Below are 13,687 nucleotides of genomic sequence, written 5' to 3' on the forward strand. Positions count from 1 at the left end.
AAAAAAACTGTTTTAATTAATAAATGCTTTGTGAAAACTTATTTCTTCCAACAAAACACAATTGAACAACAAAATAAACAAAACAAATAAAAACAAAGGATGAAATATTTAATAAAAGGGAAGAATTGTGTGCAAATCCTATGTTACGGGTTATAGAAAGGAACACGAAGACATGCAATTGTCTCATGCTTACATACAGTGACAATAACCGTATAAAAAAGGTAAATAGTGGTTGAATAAAAAAAATGAGGCATGGATAATTTAACTGGAGCCATCAAACACTGAAGACGTGCCACTATTAGCCAAGGATACATAAAAAGTAAGAGTCAATCAACCCTTTGAATTATTTAATATCATAGCTCAAATATCTATGAAAATGTTTATTGTAAATTATTAAGTATAAACAGCGGTCCACACCTAATCCTTCGTTATTAAAGTACAAATGAGCATAATAGATCTGGCTGAGATTTTGAACTCAGCTTTCCAATTTCATAGTCCACATCACCTCGCCTGGTGTTACGTCAAACAACAATGTCATTTTGTGTAAATCTGTATCTCAGCAGATGACCGGTGAACTAGGTAATGGCCGATGACCACCAAGATCACCGTCATTCAATAATATTGAGTAAGTTTTATTGGATCGATAAAGTGCATTAAAACTAGAGCATAGCTAATGTCGGACAGCTGAAACAACACGGTGGTGGAAAAGACCGAAGTTGTCGGAGCCTCCACAACCTATCCAGTTTATCTTTCTTTCCTCCACTTTCTTATATTTATTTTTCTTTTGTAAAATCTAATGACGTCTTTCTAATTTTATCTGGATATCTTAAATACAATAAAACACTTTTTTTTTGTAACTTATTCACAAATTTTTCAGGTTTCAACAGAAAAATAAGTTGGTATTGTGTGTTAAACTTAATAAGCTTATTTTAATGCGTCAAATGGCATTGTGTATAGCTGAGGCTCAAAACATTCAGGTCTGACTTTCAGGAATCAGTAAAATCATTCGGTTGCAGGTTTAAAACCAGGGTACTTATGCAGAATGAGAACAGTGTTATCGTCAGAATTTGGGGGGCAGTTTATGTAATAAACCCAAGTGTCAAATAAAAGTTTTGCGTTTTTTGAGGAGGGGGTGGGTTCACAAACACTCACCATTTTTTTTTTCCAATTATTCAATAACTTTATAGTTACAAAGATGAAAAATTAATTGAAAAATGAAACCATTCTTTTGTTGTTACAAAAAAATACAATTTCATTGGCTTAGTCTTTCAGTACCATTTGAGGTTTTATTTAAACTGCCTGGAAAATTCCGATGATAGCATATCTAATCATTTTTTCCCACATTGTCATAAGGACTCAAAGAGACATACGTACGGACTTTGAATTTACATTCGTAACATCCTTCCTTTGACTAGAGAATCTAAACAAGAATCAAATGATCAGGTCTTTATGCGCTTTAGAATAATCTTGCCAAATAGCATTAGTTACTTATATTTTCTCTGGTGCTACCAGATCATGTTCTCTGAAGATATTGGCTTCCTGAGACGAAATGCACCGAACATTGATGGTTTTTGTTTTTCTACTTCCTTTTGCAAAACTTAATTAGGTTTTTGCAAAACCAAAACCAAAAACAACAACCCACCTTTTTTCCCCCTTTTTCTTTCTTCCCATTTCCCCTTTCTATCTCCCCCACTTCCTGACTGGTTTCCTAATTTAAAATGTACAAAACATTAATACTATAACCATTTTCCCTCTCTCATTGCAAAATGTTCTGCAGGGCAGGGAATAAAAACGATAAAATCCACTATAAAACAACCAATCCGAACACTACAAACTAGCAAGTGAAGATACAAAGAGCTTGAAGAATAAAAACCTTCAACAAAATAACTGGATGCAACATGAATACTATTTCCAAAATAACTGGATTCGGCATTAAATAACCTGAAAAGGGTTGATATGCCATAAAACAAACAAACCAAACTTATATTTGCCCTACTATTCTCCCTCAACCCAAGACTGTACCCTAATCAACCACACCTCTGACAGTAGAGATGCAGCATTCTCCCTAGACACTAGTGCCCAAGTACATTTGGTGGCTTTAATGTCCGCAGCAGTAATTGGTTTGGTTTCTATAGTTACACGGATGCAGCTGGTAGTATCACACATAGCTTTTCTATGTCCAATTCCCTGACACAGGCAGTCACGATCCCAACCAGTTTCTCAGATCATCAAGGCTCACTTCTAGATCTATTTCTGACCACAGTTTCCAAGGATTATGCAACAAATGCTGATAGTCCATTCGGGAACACTGATAATGTTGTGATATTGGTAGCCATTACCCTGAACTGTCAACCCCAAGTTGAAGAGTCATTGCTTAAAATGGCAAGGTACTTCAAGAAGGATGACTGCAAAGATGACTTCATCAGAGATCACATCAGAGGTACCCTGTGGAGTAGTATCTCTTCCGCAAAACACTGGGTAAATGAGGTCATCAAATGGTTGAAAGCAGCAATTGAAGAACATGTTCTTGCACAGAGGTTTTATAGCAAAGTTCACTCTCTTCAATGGTTCACTTCTACTTGTGTAGCTGCCATTGCTCAAAGGCAGCATGCATTCCACAGATTTATCCGACATAAGTCCAGTACGAATAGGCAAAAGTCTATAGAAGCTAGAAATAATTGTAAGAATGAAATAACTGCAGCTAAGAGAAGGCATACTGAAATAACCAGGAAATGCATTGAATTGCAGAAATTAAGAACTTGTGATTTTTGGAAAATTTATAACAGTGTGGTAAATAATGAGCAATCAACAATCCCCCACTATCCAATAACTATGAGGTGGTTTGCAGGGCAACCAAGAAAACTAATCTCCTTGCCTAACTATTCACATCTAACTCCACTATATCCATCAAACCCTAACCCTCCCAAATTTCCCTTTGTGGACAAAAGCCACACTTGATGATCTGGAAATTACCCCTACTCATAAAAACTTAAGCACCTCGAAGTTATGTGGGCTCCACTGAGGTTGCCCCAGTTCTCTCCAAAATTCTTCTGCTTTACTGAATCTTGCTTTCTTGACTGCTGGTAAATTACTTCTGTGGTATCAGTTTTCAAGAATTCTAACGAAAGACCAGACCCACCCAATTATCGCCTTATTAGCCTCCTTTCTCTCTTCGCCAAAATACTTCAGTCCTTAATTAATCAAGCAATAGTTCATTACCTCATAGATAATAAACATTTTTCTGATCAACAGCATGGATTTAGGCATCCTATCTGTTATCTCCGAACATATATACCATGTACTGGATAATGCAAAAGAGGCTAGGGCACTAGCTCTAGATAAATCTAAGATCTTTGCAAGGATCTAGCATGAAGGTTTTATGAAAAATAAATCATATCATATTACTGAACACATATTTTATATAGTCAAATCGTTCTTAGACAAGAGAAAAATCCAGGTTGTATGTTAAAACAATATGATATAAATGCGGGTGTGCCACAATATAATATAAATGCGGGTGTGATTCTCGGACCTTTATAATCCCTGATATTCATAAATGATTTCCCTGAAAAAATTGTCTCCAAAATGGGTATATTTGCTAATGACACTACATTCTATAACAGACATGAGGGGAAAATGAATGAACACATAACTAAGGCAATGGCTTAAACCTCAGAAGAAGACCTCCAGTCTGTAGTGGAATGGGGGACGTAAATGGATGTTAATATTCAATGGTACTAAAACGAAGCTTTTTTTCCTTTAAGAATTACAAGAAACCTTCTCAACCACTGATTGACATAACTAATGATACGCTACCTAAAAGATCTGTTTAAACACTTTAACATTCACATGTAACATGAATTGGAACAAATACATTGAAGACATTGCTAAGGCTGCTGTAAAGAAGGTGGGCTCTCACTACCGTGCTAGAAAATTACTCATACTTGACAGTATCTTATATTTCTACAAAACCACCATTCGCCCACGCATGGAGTATTGCTGTCACACCTGGGCTGGTGCATATGTCACTAGTCTCTTCCTCTTAGCATTCAAAAGAGTCTCTAACCTAATATGTCCTGCGCTAAAAAAAAAAAAAAAAAGAGTCTCTAACCTAGTATGTCCTGCGCTAAAAAAAAAAAAAAGAGTCTCTAACCTAATATGTCCTGCGCTAAAAAAAAAAAAAGTCTCTAACCTAATATGTCCTGCACTAAAAAATAAAAAAAAGAGTCTCTAACCTAATATGTCCTGCACTAAAAAAAAAAAAAAGAGTCTCTAACCTATGTCCTGCGCTAAAAAAAATAAGAGTCTCTAACCTGATATGTCCTGCACTAAAAAAAAAAGAGTTTCTAACCTAATATGTCCTGCACTAAAAAAAATAAAAGAGTCTCTAACCTAATATGTCCTGCAATAAAAAAAATAAAAGAGTCTCTAACCTAATATGTCCTGCACTAAAAAAAAAAGAGTATCTAACCTAATATGTCCTGCACTAAAAAAAATAAAAGAGTCTCTAACCTAATATATCCTGCACTAAAAAAAATAAAAGAGTCTCTAACCTAATATGTCCTGCACTAAAAACAAAAAAGTCTCTAACCTAATATGTCCTGCACTAAAAAAAAAAAAAAAGTCTCTAACCTAATATGTCCTGCACTAAAAAAAAAAAAAAAATCTCTAACCTAATATGTCCTGCGCTAAAAAAAAAAAATCTCTAACCTAATATGTCCTGCACTAAAAAAAAAAAAGTCTCTAACCTAATATGTCCTGCACTAAAAAAAAAAAAAAGTCTCTAACCTAATATGTCCTGCACTAAAAAAAAAAAAAAGTCTCTAACCTAATATGTCCTGCACTAAAAAAAAAAAAAAAGTCTCTAACCTAATATGTCCTGCACTAAAAAAAAAAAAAGTCTCTAACCTAATATGTCCTGCACTAAAAAAAAAAAAAAAAATCTCTAACCTAATATGTCCTGCACTAAAAAAAAAAAAAGTCTCTAACCTAATATGTCCTGCACTAAAAAAAAAAGTCTCTACCCTAATATGTCCTGCGCTAAAAAAAAAATCTCTAACCTAATATGTCCTGCACTAAAAAAAAAAAAGTCTCTAACCTAATATGTCCTGCACTAAAAAAAAAAAAGTCTCTAACCTAATATGTCCTGCAATAAAAAAATAAAAGAGTCTCTAACCTAATATGTCCTGCACTAAAAAAAAAAAAAGTCTCTAACCTAATATGTCCTGCACTAAAAAAAAAAAAAGTCTCTAACCTAATATGTCCTGCAATAAAAAAAATAAAAGAGTCTCTAACCTAATATGTCCTGCGCTAAAAAAATAAAAAATCTCTAACCTAATATGTCCTGCACTAAAAAAAAAAGTCTCTACCCTAATATGTCCTGCACTAAAAAAAAAAAATCTCTAACCTAATATGTCCTGCACTAAAAAAAAAAAAAATCTCTAACCTAATATGTCCTGCACTAAAAAAAAAAAGTCTCTAACCTAATATGTCCTGCGCTAAAAAAAAAAAGTCTCTAACCTAATATGTCCTGCACTAAAAAAAAAAGTCTCTACCCTAATATGTCCTGCACTAAAAAAAAAAGTCTCTAACCTAATATGTCCTGCGCTAAAAAAAAAAGTCTCTAACCTAATATGTCCTGCACTAAAAAAAAAAGTCTCTAACCTAATATGTCCTGCGCTAAAAAAAAAAGTCTCTAACCTAATATGTCCTACACTAAAAAAAAAAAAGTCTCTAACCTAATATGTCCTGCACTAAAAAAAAAAAAAAAGTCTCTAACCTAATATGTCCTGCACTAAAAAAAAAAAAAAGTCTCTAACCTAATATGTCCTGCACTAAAAAAAAAAAAAAAGTCTCTAACCTAATATGTCCTGCACTAAAAAAAAAAAAAGTCTCTAACCTAATATGTCCTGCACTAAAAAAAAAAAAAAAAATCTCTAACCTAATATGTCCTGCACTAAAAAAAAAAAAAGTCTCTAACCTAATATGTCCTGCACTAAAAAAAAAAGTCTCTACCCTAATATGTCCTGCGCTAAAAAAAAAATCTCTAACCTAATATGTCCTGCACTAAAAAAAAAAAGTCTCTAACCTAATATGTCCTGCACTAAAAAAAAAAAGTCTCTAACCTAATATGTCCTGCAATAAAAAAATAAAAGAGTCTCTAACCTAATATGTCCTGCACTAAAAAAAAAAAGTCTCTAACCTAATATGTCCTGCACTAAAAAAAAAAAAAGTCTCTAACCTAATATGTCCTGCAATAAAAAAAAAAGTCTCTAACCTAATATGTCCTGCGCTAAAAAAAAAAAGTCTCTAACCTAATATGTCCTGCGCTATCAACCAAACTCCAACCTTGTCCCATCATTGAAACGCTGAATCTCTGTGCCTGTTTTACAAGTATTTTAACTGAACGTGCTCTGATGAATTCAAAGCACTTGTATCTCCTCCCCCACCCCAACCCGGTGTAAATACCCCTCACTAATCTAACAAGCATTACAATCCCATCCCTACACAGTTGATATCCCTAGATGCCAGAAAGCTTTCTATTCTAATAGTTTTCCCCCTTGAACTACTAGACCTGTAAATTACCTTCTGGTCCCATGCTTCCCTGACTGTACTAACATGTAGAAGTTCAAGTGTAATGTGAACAGTTATCTTGATGCTTAACTCCCTACATAGTGTCCTCTCAATTTGGTCCTTACTGTCATATATCCGGTGTGGCCAGTCATTCCAATGTGCTTTTCAGTTTATATAATTTCTAAATCTACTTTTGCCACTAGTTTATGATATATACACACTGACAGCAAATAAAACACAACACAGCTGATCTATAAAAATATTTTGTTTATTTCACACTGACAACAGTTTTGGATTTTACAGTTATGACGGTGGTTTGACATCAGTGAAGTCACGTGGGGGTGGTGTGGATGTTTTGGCGGTGAAGAAAATAAGTCAGCTTGTCCTCGCTCTGTGACCAACTGTTGGTCGCTTTCTGTTGTGTCAATTTGTATAAACATTCTTTCATCCTGGAATGTTTAATATTTCCCATTGTCTATTGTCACAGCCTTTTGACCAATATTTTTGATTAGTTATGCATTTCAATAGACAATGGTGGAGATTCTCACATTCTTTACATGAAATCAATTTCTGTGTGTGCAACCCATCAAATGCATCTCTTTCTGGGGTCACATATCAAATATCCAAGTGGCACTGTGCCAAGTTAAGGTTGAATAACAGCAAGAAAAGAAAACTATATTTGGTCAAGATTATCTTTCTCCTTCAAAATGAATCTATATTTAATACCAATAATAATACTATAATATATTAAGTCATGTTTGCAAAGGAGGTAATCAAGACGGAGTTGGTTCATAACAGACGTCATCGAACATGATTACAAGAAAGTTTCTTTATGAAAAGAGATGTTTTTAACAAACCCTTCGGCAAAACAAAATTTTCGTTTTAATGATGTTCAATGAAGTCAGTTTGGAAGAGAATATCATTCATTATTATTATGACTTCTTAATATATAAAGAAATATATTCCTATTTTTGACAGGCTTTTTTTTTAATCTATAATATAAAGGACAAAAAATCTGTTTAAATGTATGTATGTATGTTTGTTTGTACATCTACCTAAAACTTTTGACAGAGGCGACAGATTTTCATGAGATCGGTATCATTTTGAAGCTTGACTCTTCAGATGCCAAATATAAAAAAATTGGCCAAAAACATTAATTCGTTCACCCTCAACTGGGTACATTTGTACAAGGAGGGTCGTTTTTTTCGCTGACATTTTTTGCCAGTCCTTCAACCCTCGCTTCTACGACGTCGCATAAAAGATGTTATTTTGACCGCCAGTGACGTCACAACCACGGTGGACACACAGTGTTTGTTTTTTTCACCTCTTTTCCCTCTGGCATGATACGGGTTCCAGCCTGCTCAGTACCCATTTTTTTTTTTTTTGCACTTGCAATTTTCCTTTTTTTTTTTTTGCTCAACCAACACCCTCATGCAAACATCCACGTTCTTTTCCGCCTTCGCGTCAAGAGTTTGAGCCTTCCTACCTACTACAACTTTTTTTTTTTTGCTCAACACACACCTCCAAACACCCGGGCAACGCCGGGCACCCAGGCTAGTATAATCAAAAAGTGACAATTTATTCATATATTAGATGAAAGTTCTTAAATGTAAAGTGAAAAACAATGGACAACTCCTGTTTTCATTTGGATGATATTTTTCATGCATGGGATGAATAGTTGAAGGAAATCTCCAAAATTTTATTTGTATATCCTTTTAATTTTTGAGAAAAAAATTAGAGAAAGAGAGAGGGAGGGAAAAGGAAGACGGGAGAGGAAGAGAGAGGGAGAGTGGGAAAAAAAGGAAAGAAAAAAAGAAAAGGAAAGACAAAGAGAAAGAGCGAATATGTTTGGTTTGTTTCACTGTATATCAAGCCTTTTAGGGTTATTTAATGCAGAATCCAGTGATTTTGGAAAAATGTTTTATCCTTCAAGTTCTTTATATTTTTACGTGGCATTTAGTTTGGTTGTTTTTATAGCATATCAACCCTTTTCGGGTTATTCAAAGTTGCATGCAGTAATTTTGGAAAAAAATTTATACTTCAAGTTTTTTATGTTTAATATTTATTCATGGTGTTTGATTTGGTTGTTTTGTAAAACGAAAATTGTTTTTGACTTTGACATGATTGAGCTTTGTGAAGAGGAAGGAAAAAATACAATAACATCAATGTTTGGTGCATTTTAAATCAGGATTGGTTGGTTGTTTTTGTTTCACGGCATATCAACCCGTTTCGGGTTATTTAATGCCGAATCCAAAGATTTTGAAGAAAAATTTTTTTAGTAGAATATATTTGTTGTTTTCAAGTCGGTTTCTATTTAACCCATAGTTGGGACCCTAACAGGTACTACCACTCCGGATCAGAGTGGACCTGGGAGCAATGGTAATTAAAGGGTGGCTCCACACTCCCCAAAGCCCACAAGCTGGGGCCTCACCACTGGATATAGTTTAAGGTCATATCCAGGACCCCCATAGAGGGACTTTTACCCTCTGCAGGGGGGCAGTCGGCGTATTCTAATGCCCCACCGACAGGGCCTTTAAATCAGGAAGCCAATATCTTCAGACAGCCTGATTTGGTAGCACCAGGGAAGGGAGAGTGAGAGAGTAGAGAGAAAAAAAAATAGGAAAGAAAAGGTATGGCAAAAGGGAGAGAGAGAGAGAGAGAGAGAGAGAGAGAGAGAGAGAGAGAGAGAGAGAGAGAGAGATAAAATGGTGAATAATAAGATCAGAGAAGCATGTTGGGAAAAAGAAAAAAAAGTTACAAGAGAAAAGTGATGAGGAAAGAGGGAGAGAGGAGGGGTAGTAGATGTGTATGCACTTAAATGAAAGGATCACAATCAAACATTAGCATGACATTCGAAATGGAAGTGTGTGGGGGGAGGGCATAAAAATGTGAAACATTTTAAAGAAAACAAAATACAAATAAACTAAGGAATTTTCCTACAAAATGTGTAAAACAAAACAAAACCAAAAAAGAAAAAAAAAAAAAAAAAATTAACAATAAGCAAAATAAAATTAAAAACACAAACAAAATAAAAATTAAAAAAAAAAAACACCATGATAATTGACTGGTAAGAAAAAGTATATAGTACCTTAGAACGGTACTTATTCCTCTCTGAAGACCTCTGCAACAAAACACAATTTAAAGATGAAGGGGGCAAAAAAAAAAAAAAAAAAAAAGACAAAAAGAAAATGAAGCAACAAAATAAAATACATGAAAATATATCTTCTCTACTATGAGTCCCAAAAGTAAGGCCTCCTATTTTTTAACTTGAGAACGTTGAAGAACTACGAAGACGAAAGTATTATCATAAAAACGAGCAACCTTTTGTGTCATAGAATTAATTTTTCTACATAGTCACCACCATTCCTAATGCACTTTTACCAGCCTCTTTTGTTGCCTCGGTCGGAAAAGTCTGGAACACGCTTTGTCGCTCACATCTGTTGCCACTGTCATCGATGAACACACTTCCTACCTGTGCTGACATCAAGTGCAACGTTTAACATACGCCAGTAAATGTTGATCCATTCTATTTTTTCTATATGGAAGAATTCAATGACGCATCTGCTTCTGACACACATCCATGACAGGAGTTGCTTTCTTAGAGTTTCACACTGTCAATATCTGCAACAGAGAGATGAAGTTTTCAAATCATGAATGCATAAGTTCAGTCATCATAAAAGTGCAATTTGCAATCTCCTCTGATCCATTTAATCAAAATGAAAAATAGAAGGCATTACTTTTGGAACATCGCTCGTAGGTTAGAAATAGCGGCAATGTAATGTTATTAGTACGGACTGTGGACTCAGCGTTGCAAGTTCAAGATTTGGCTACTGCATCATTTTTACTAATACTCTCGATAAAAGTATCAATCCATATACTGTCTCCTTTTCTGCAGTTTTCTTTACTTTTTGCTTTTGCTGAGGATGGAGCATCCTCCTGGATGCCAGACATCCACTTGATATTTAAAAAAACTCTGAGAGATCCTTTTAAGATTCAAACAGTTTCTTTTGGTCTCTCTTGCACTAGGTTCATCAGGTATATTCCCCAGGTAGTTTTTTGAAATTCTTTTTAATGAGCAAAGCTTCGTTCCTAAAACTACTTGCCTTTGGAACACAATACTGCAGGGCAGCTTCCCAGCTGACTACAACATGATCATTTTCAAGTTCCATGCCTTAAATACCAATTTCTACAATCACCCGGCACTTACTCTTATTCTCGAGGGGCCTCAACTGGAATCAAAACCAAAACATTTAGCACTGCAACTTTAGCTGTTATTGTTTGAGATATCAAACGGATAAGAAATACTTCATAACGAACTGACTTTAGCATATAAATGTATATTTGCGCATGCGTAGAAAAACATTTAAAGTTGACTGCCAAGTTCAAATTTTTTTTTAATTCTGACATCTTAGCAGCTATTTAAAAAAAAAACAAATTGAATTTGTTCTATAGGTCCAAATCTCCTATATTTTAAGTTTAAAGTTTGTAGAATAAAAATTGAGTTTGATAGAAACCGTTCCTTAGACAGCCAAAGTCACTTTTATCTCTACACTTTGTGTGTGTGAGTTCGTTCCCTATGGAATCCAAAACTGGGTCGATTTTTTAAAACTTAACACGAATGTACTTCATGTGTCTGAAAGTGTTCTAAGATAGCTTTTCTATCAGAATCACAGATAAGTATCGAAAATTGAAAACTCTGATTAAAAAAAAGGAAGAGTTCGATTTTGATCAAAACATCACAGGTGCATTTGAGAATTTTTATCACCACACAAGCAGAAGGGCACAGCGTATAAAAATCAACAGAAGGTTCTTTGATAAAACAGAGGCGCTTTCGAAATGAATGTTTCTGTTTTAGAGCATAATTGAACCATAACTTTTGCATTTTAAACTTGAATTCAAACAATTAATAAAAATAATTTCATAAAATTCACAGTAAGTTCTCTACAGTGCAATGTAGATTCCAATGTATCATGGACTAAGTAATTGCAGCGAAGTATGTAAAGCTTTCTCCTGGTGCACCACAGTGGATCCTCGACTAAAGAAGGCAATCAATTGATTTGATTATTTGATTGCAAAAATGTGCGATTTCACCGATTTTGATGACATTAAAATGGTGGTACATTCATTGATTCTCATTCAATCTCAGGCAATGTTGAGTCTCTTTGCCAGTATATATGATAGATAGATAGATAGATAGATAGATAGATAGATATATTTAATGTTAAAATATAACATATGCTGCTAAGATTCATTGCACACAATGAGTCTGTTTAGCTACTACAGTGCATAAATGAAATAAGGAAATCCAACAAGGTTTGATCTCGGGTTGCTAATTTCATAGTCAGCCTAATTATCCATTATGCTACTCATGCACTCTAAAATATAGAAGAGATAACCTTTCAAAGTAAATACTATCAATTTATGAAAACCAGACTTCTATAGTTACGGACGGCTCAAATAACCTTCTTTTTTTTTAATCCATCTCTCATGTACACTAGCCCAGTCTAATCATAGCAAATCAGTAGTGACAATAAGGATATAGATATAGAATATAGATTTAAATAAGTAACGCTAAAGACACCAGATCTCCACAAATACATTAGAAAGAAAAAAAAGCACAAAACAAAAAACAATGAGTATTAGGAATAAGCCAGCAGAAGAAGAAATGAAAAGAAAAAACAGCGAAAAAAGACTAAGAGCATTGCATATATATGTTTTAGGTATTATTAGACTGGGCTAGTTTTCAGAAGAGCTGGAAAAATATTGTTTGTTATTAGAATCTTCTGTAACTGAAAAAGTATGATTTTGACAAATGTTTGCAGTGCTTCTGCTCTATTTTGTAAGGAAGACTGAATAGATAAAAAATATTAAAAAATGATATAAGTTAATGCGTCCGGGCACTCGTCTTCCAGTCGTCAAATACATAATGGAAATATGTGATCACTACATTTTGAAATATTTATTTGAACAAAATATTTAAAATTACAAATTGAACAAGCCAAACGTGCAGGATCTCTTTCCACAAGTGAAAAATTTACTTTCACCATGACTAATGTTTGTGCAAAATTTTTAAAAAACTCCAAGGTGTGGTTAATGAGAAAAGTGTGAACGAACGAATGGACCAACGATTTGGGGGCAATTTTACCTCTATAATATACCCTATAAGGACAACCAGAGTTATCCTAGAAAATCTATTCTGGCAAAAATTTACTTTCACCATGACTAACGTTTGTCCAAAATTTCAAGGCGTGGTTAATGAGAAAAGTGCGAACAAACAAATGGACGAATGGGAGTAACTTACGAGGTCCAATCCTTTCTTTGTTGGGCGACTAACAAATTAGGCACAAGGGCAATCAAAAGTGTGTGTGGGGGGGGTGTTAATGGATGTTATTGGTCATCCTTGGTCACAAATACTAAAAAGTGTCTATTCTACTCCTAACTAGAACCACCACAATACCACATTCACTCAAGGGGCTGTCTTACCCAAGTTAAGCCCAAATTTGAAAAATTTTTATTGAATCATAAATATATAGAGATACTACACTTTGATCCTCATTAAAATGTTGGATCTTAGTCAAAAGTCTAAGGAACGGTAAAAGTGATGGGATTGCTGGAATGGTGAATGACATTCAGCAAAAGAAAACAGACAGGAATGTGTTAGATGAAAGATGAAGAGAGAGTTACGGAGAAAGATGATAAAAATGAGGGGGAAAGAGAGAAAGATACAGAGACGGCTGGAGAGAGAGGGAGAGAGAGAGGAAGAGATAGAAATTTTAATATAAAGATGTTACACACAGGATTTCAATTTTATTTAATGTCATATGACCCTGAGCAACACTGAGTAGCCACGCTAGATCACCAGCAGCTAAAAGGGTCAGTCATACTTTTCAGCATCCTCAATAATAACTGACGAAGCAGCCTATATTTAATTTTTTCCAAATATGCTGCAGCTTCTGATAATATTTATTTTTTTCAGAATTTTTCAGACAAGGATTGATGATTTGTATTATTCAAACGACTGTTCTGAATTTTTTATGTTATAATTACGTTTTAGCCATTATAAGCTCTGACTTTCTTTAGGTGTATCTTGCTGAACTCTGAAATCTTTCTACTG

General features: G+C 34.4%; 1 protein-coding gene across 5 annotated transcripts in view; it reads right to left on the reverse strand.

Annotated features, from left to right (window-relative positions):
* LOC145263181 (uncharacterized) overlaps positions 1-13,687 on the reverse strand; it is a 255,347-nt gene that overhangs the window by 50,104 nt on the left and 191,556 nt on the right. For 3 of the 5 annotated variants that reach the window (XM_080120230.1, XM_080120231.1, XM_080120233.1), the window contains one exon: positions 9,662-9,694. The exons of the other annotated variants lie outside the window; for them this stretch is intronic. In XM_080120230.1, the coding sequence (XP_079976356.1) occupies positions 9,662-9,694 (33 nt within the window). The remainder of the gene's footprint in view (positions 1-9,661; positions 9,695-13,687) is intronic. 5 annotated transcript variants of the gene reach the window in all.

The sequence above is a fragment of the Euprymna scolopes genome, chromosome 38 (genome assembly GCF_053919585.1).
Source record: "Euprymna scolopes isolate OS-2025 chromosome 38, ASM5391958v1, whole genome shotgun sequence".
NCBI lineage: Eukaryota > Metazoa > Mollusca > Cephalopoda > Sepiida > Sepiolidae > Euprymna > Euprymna scolopes.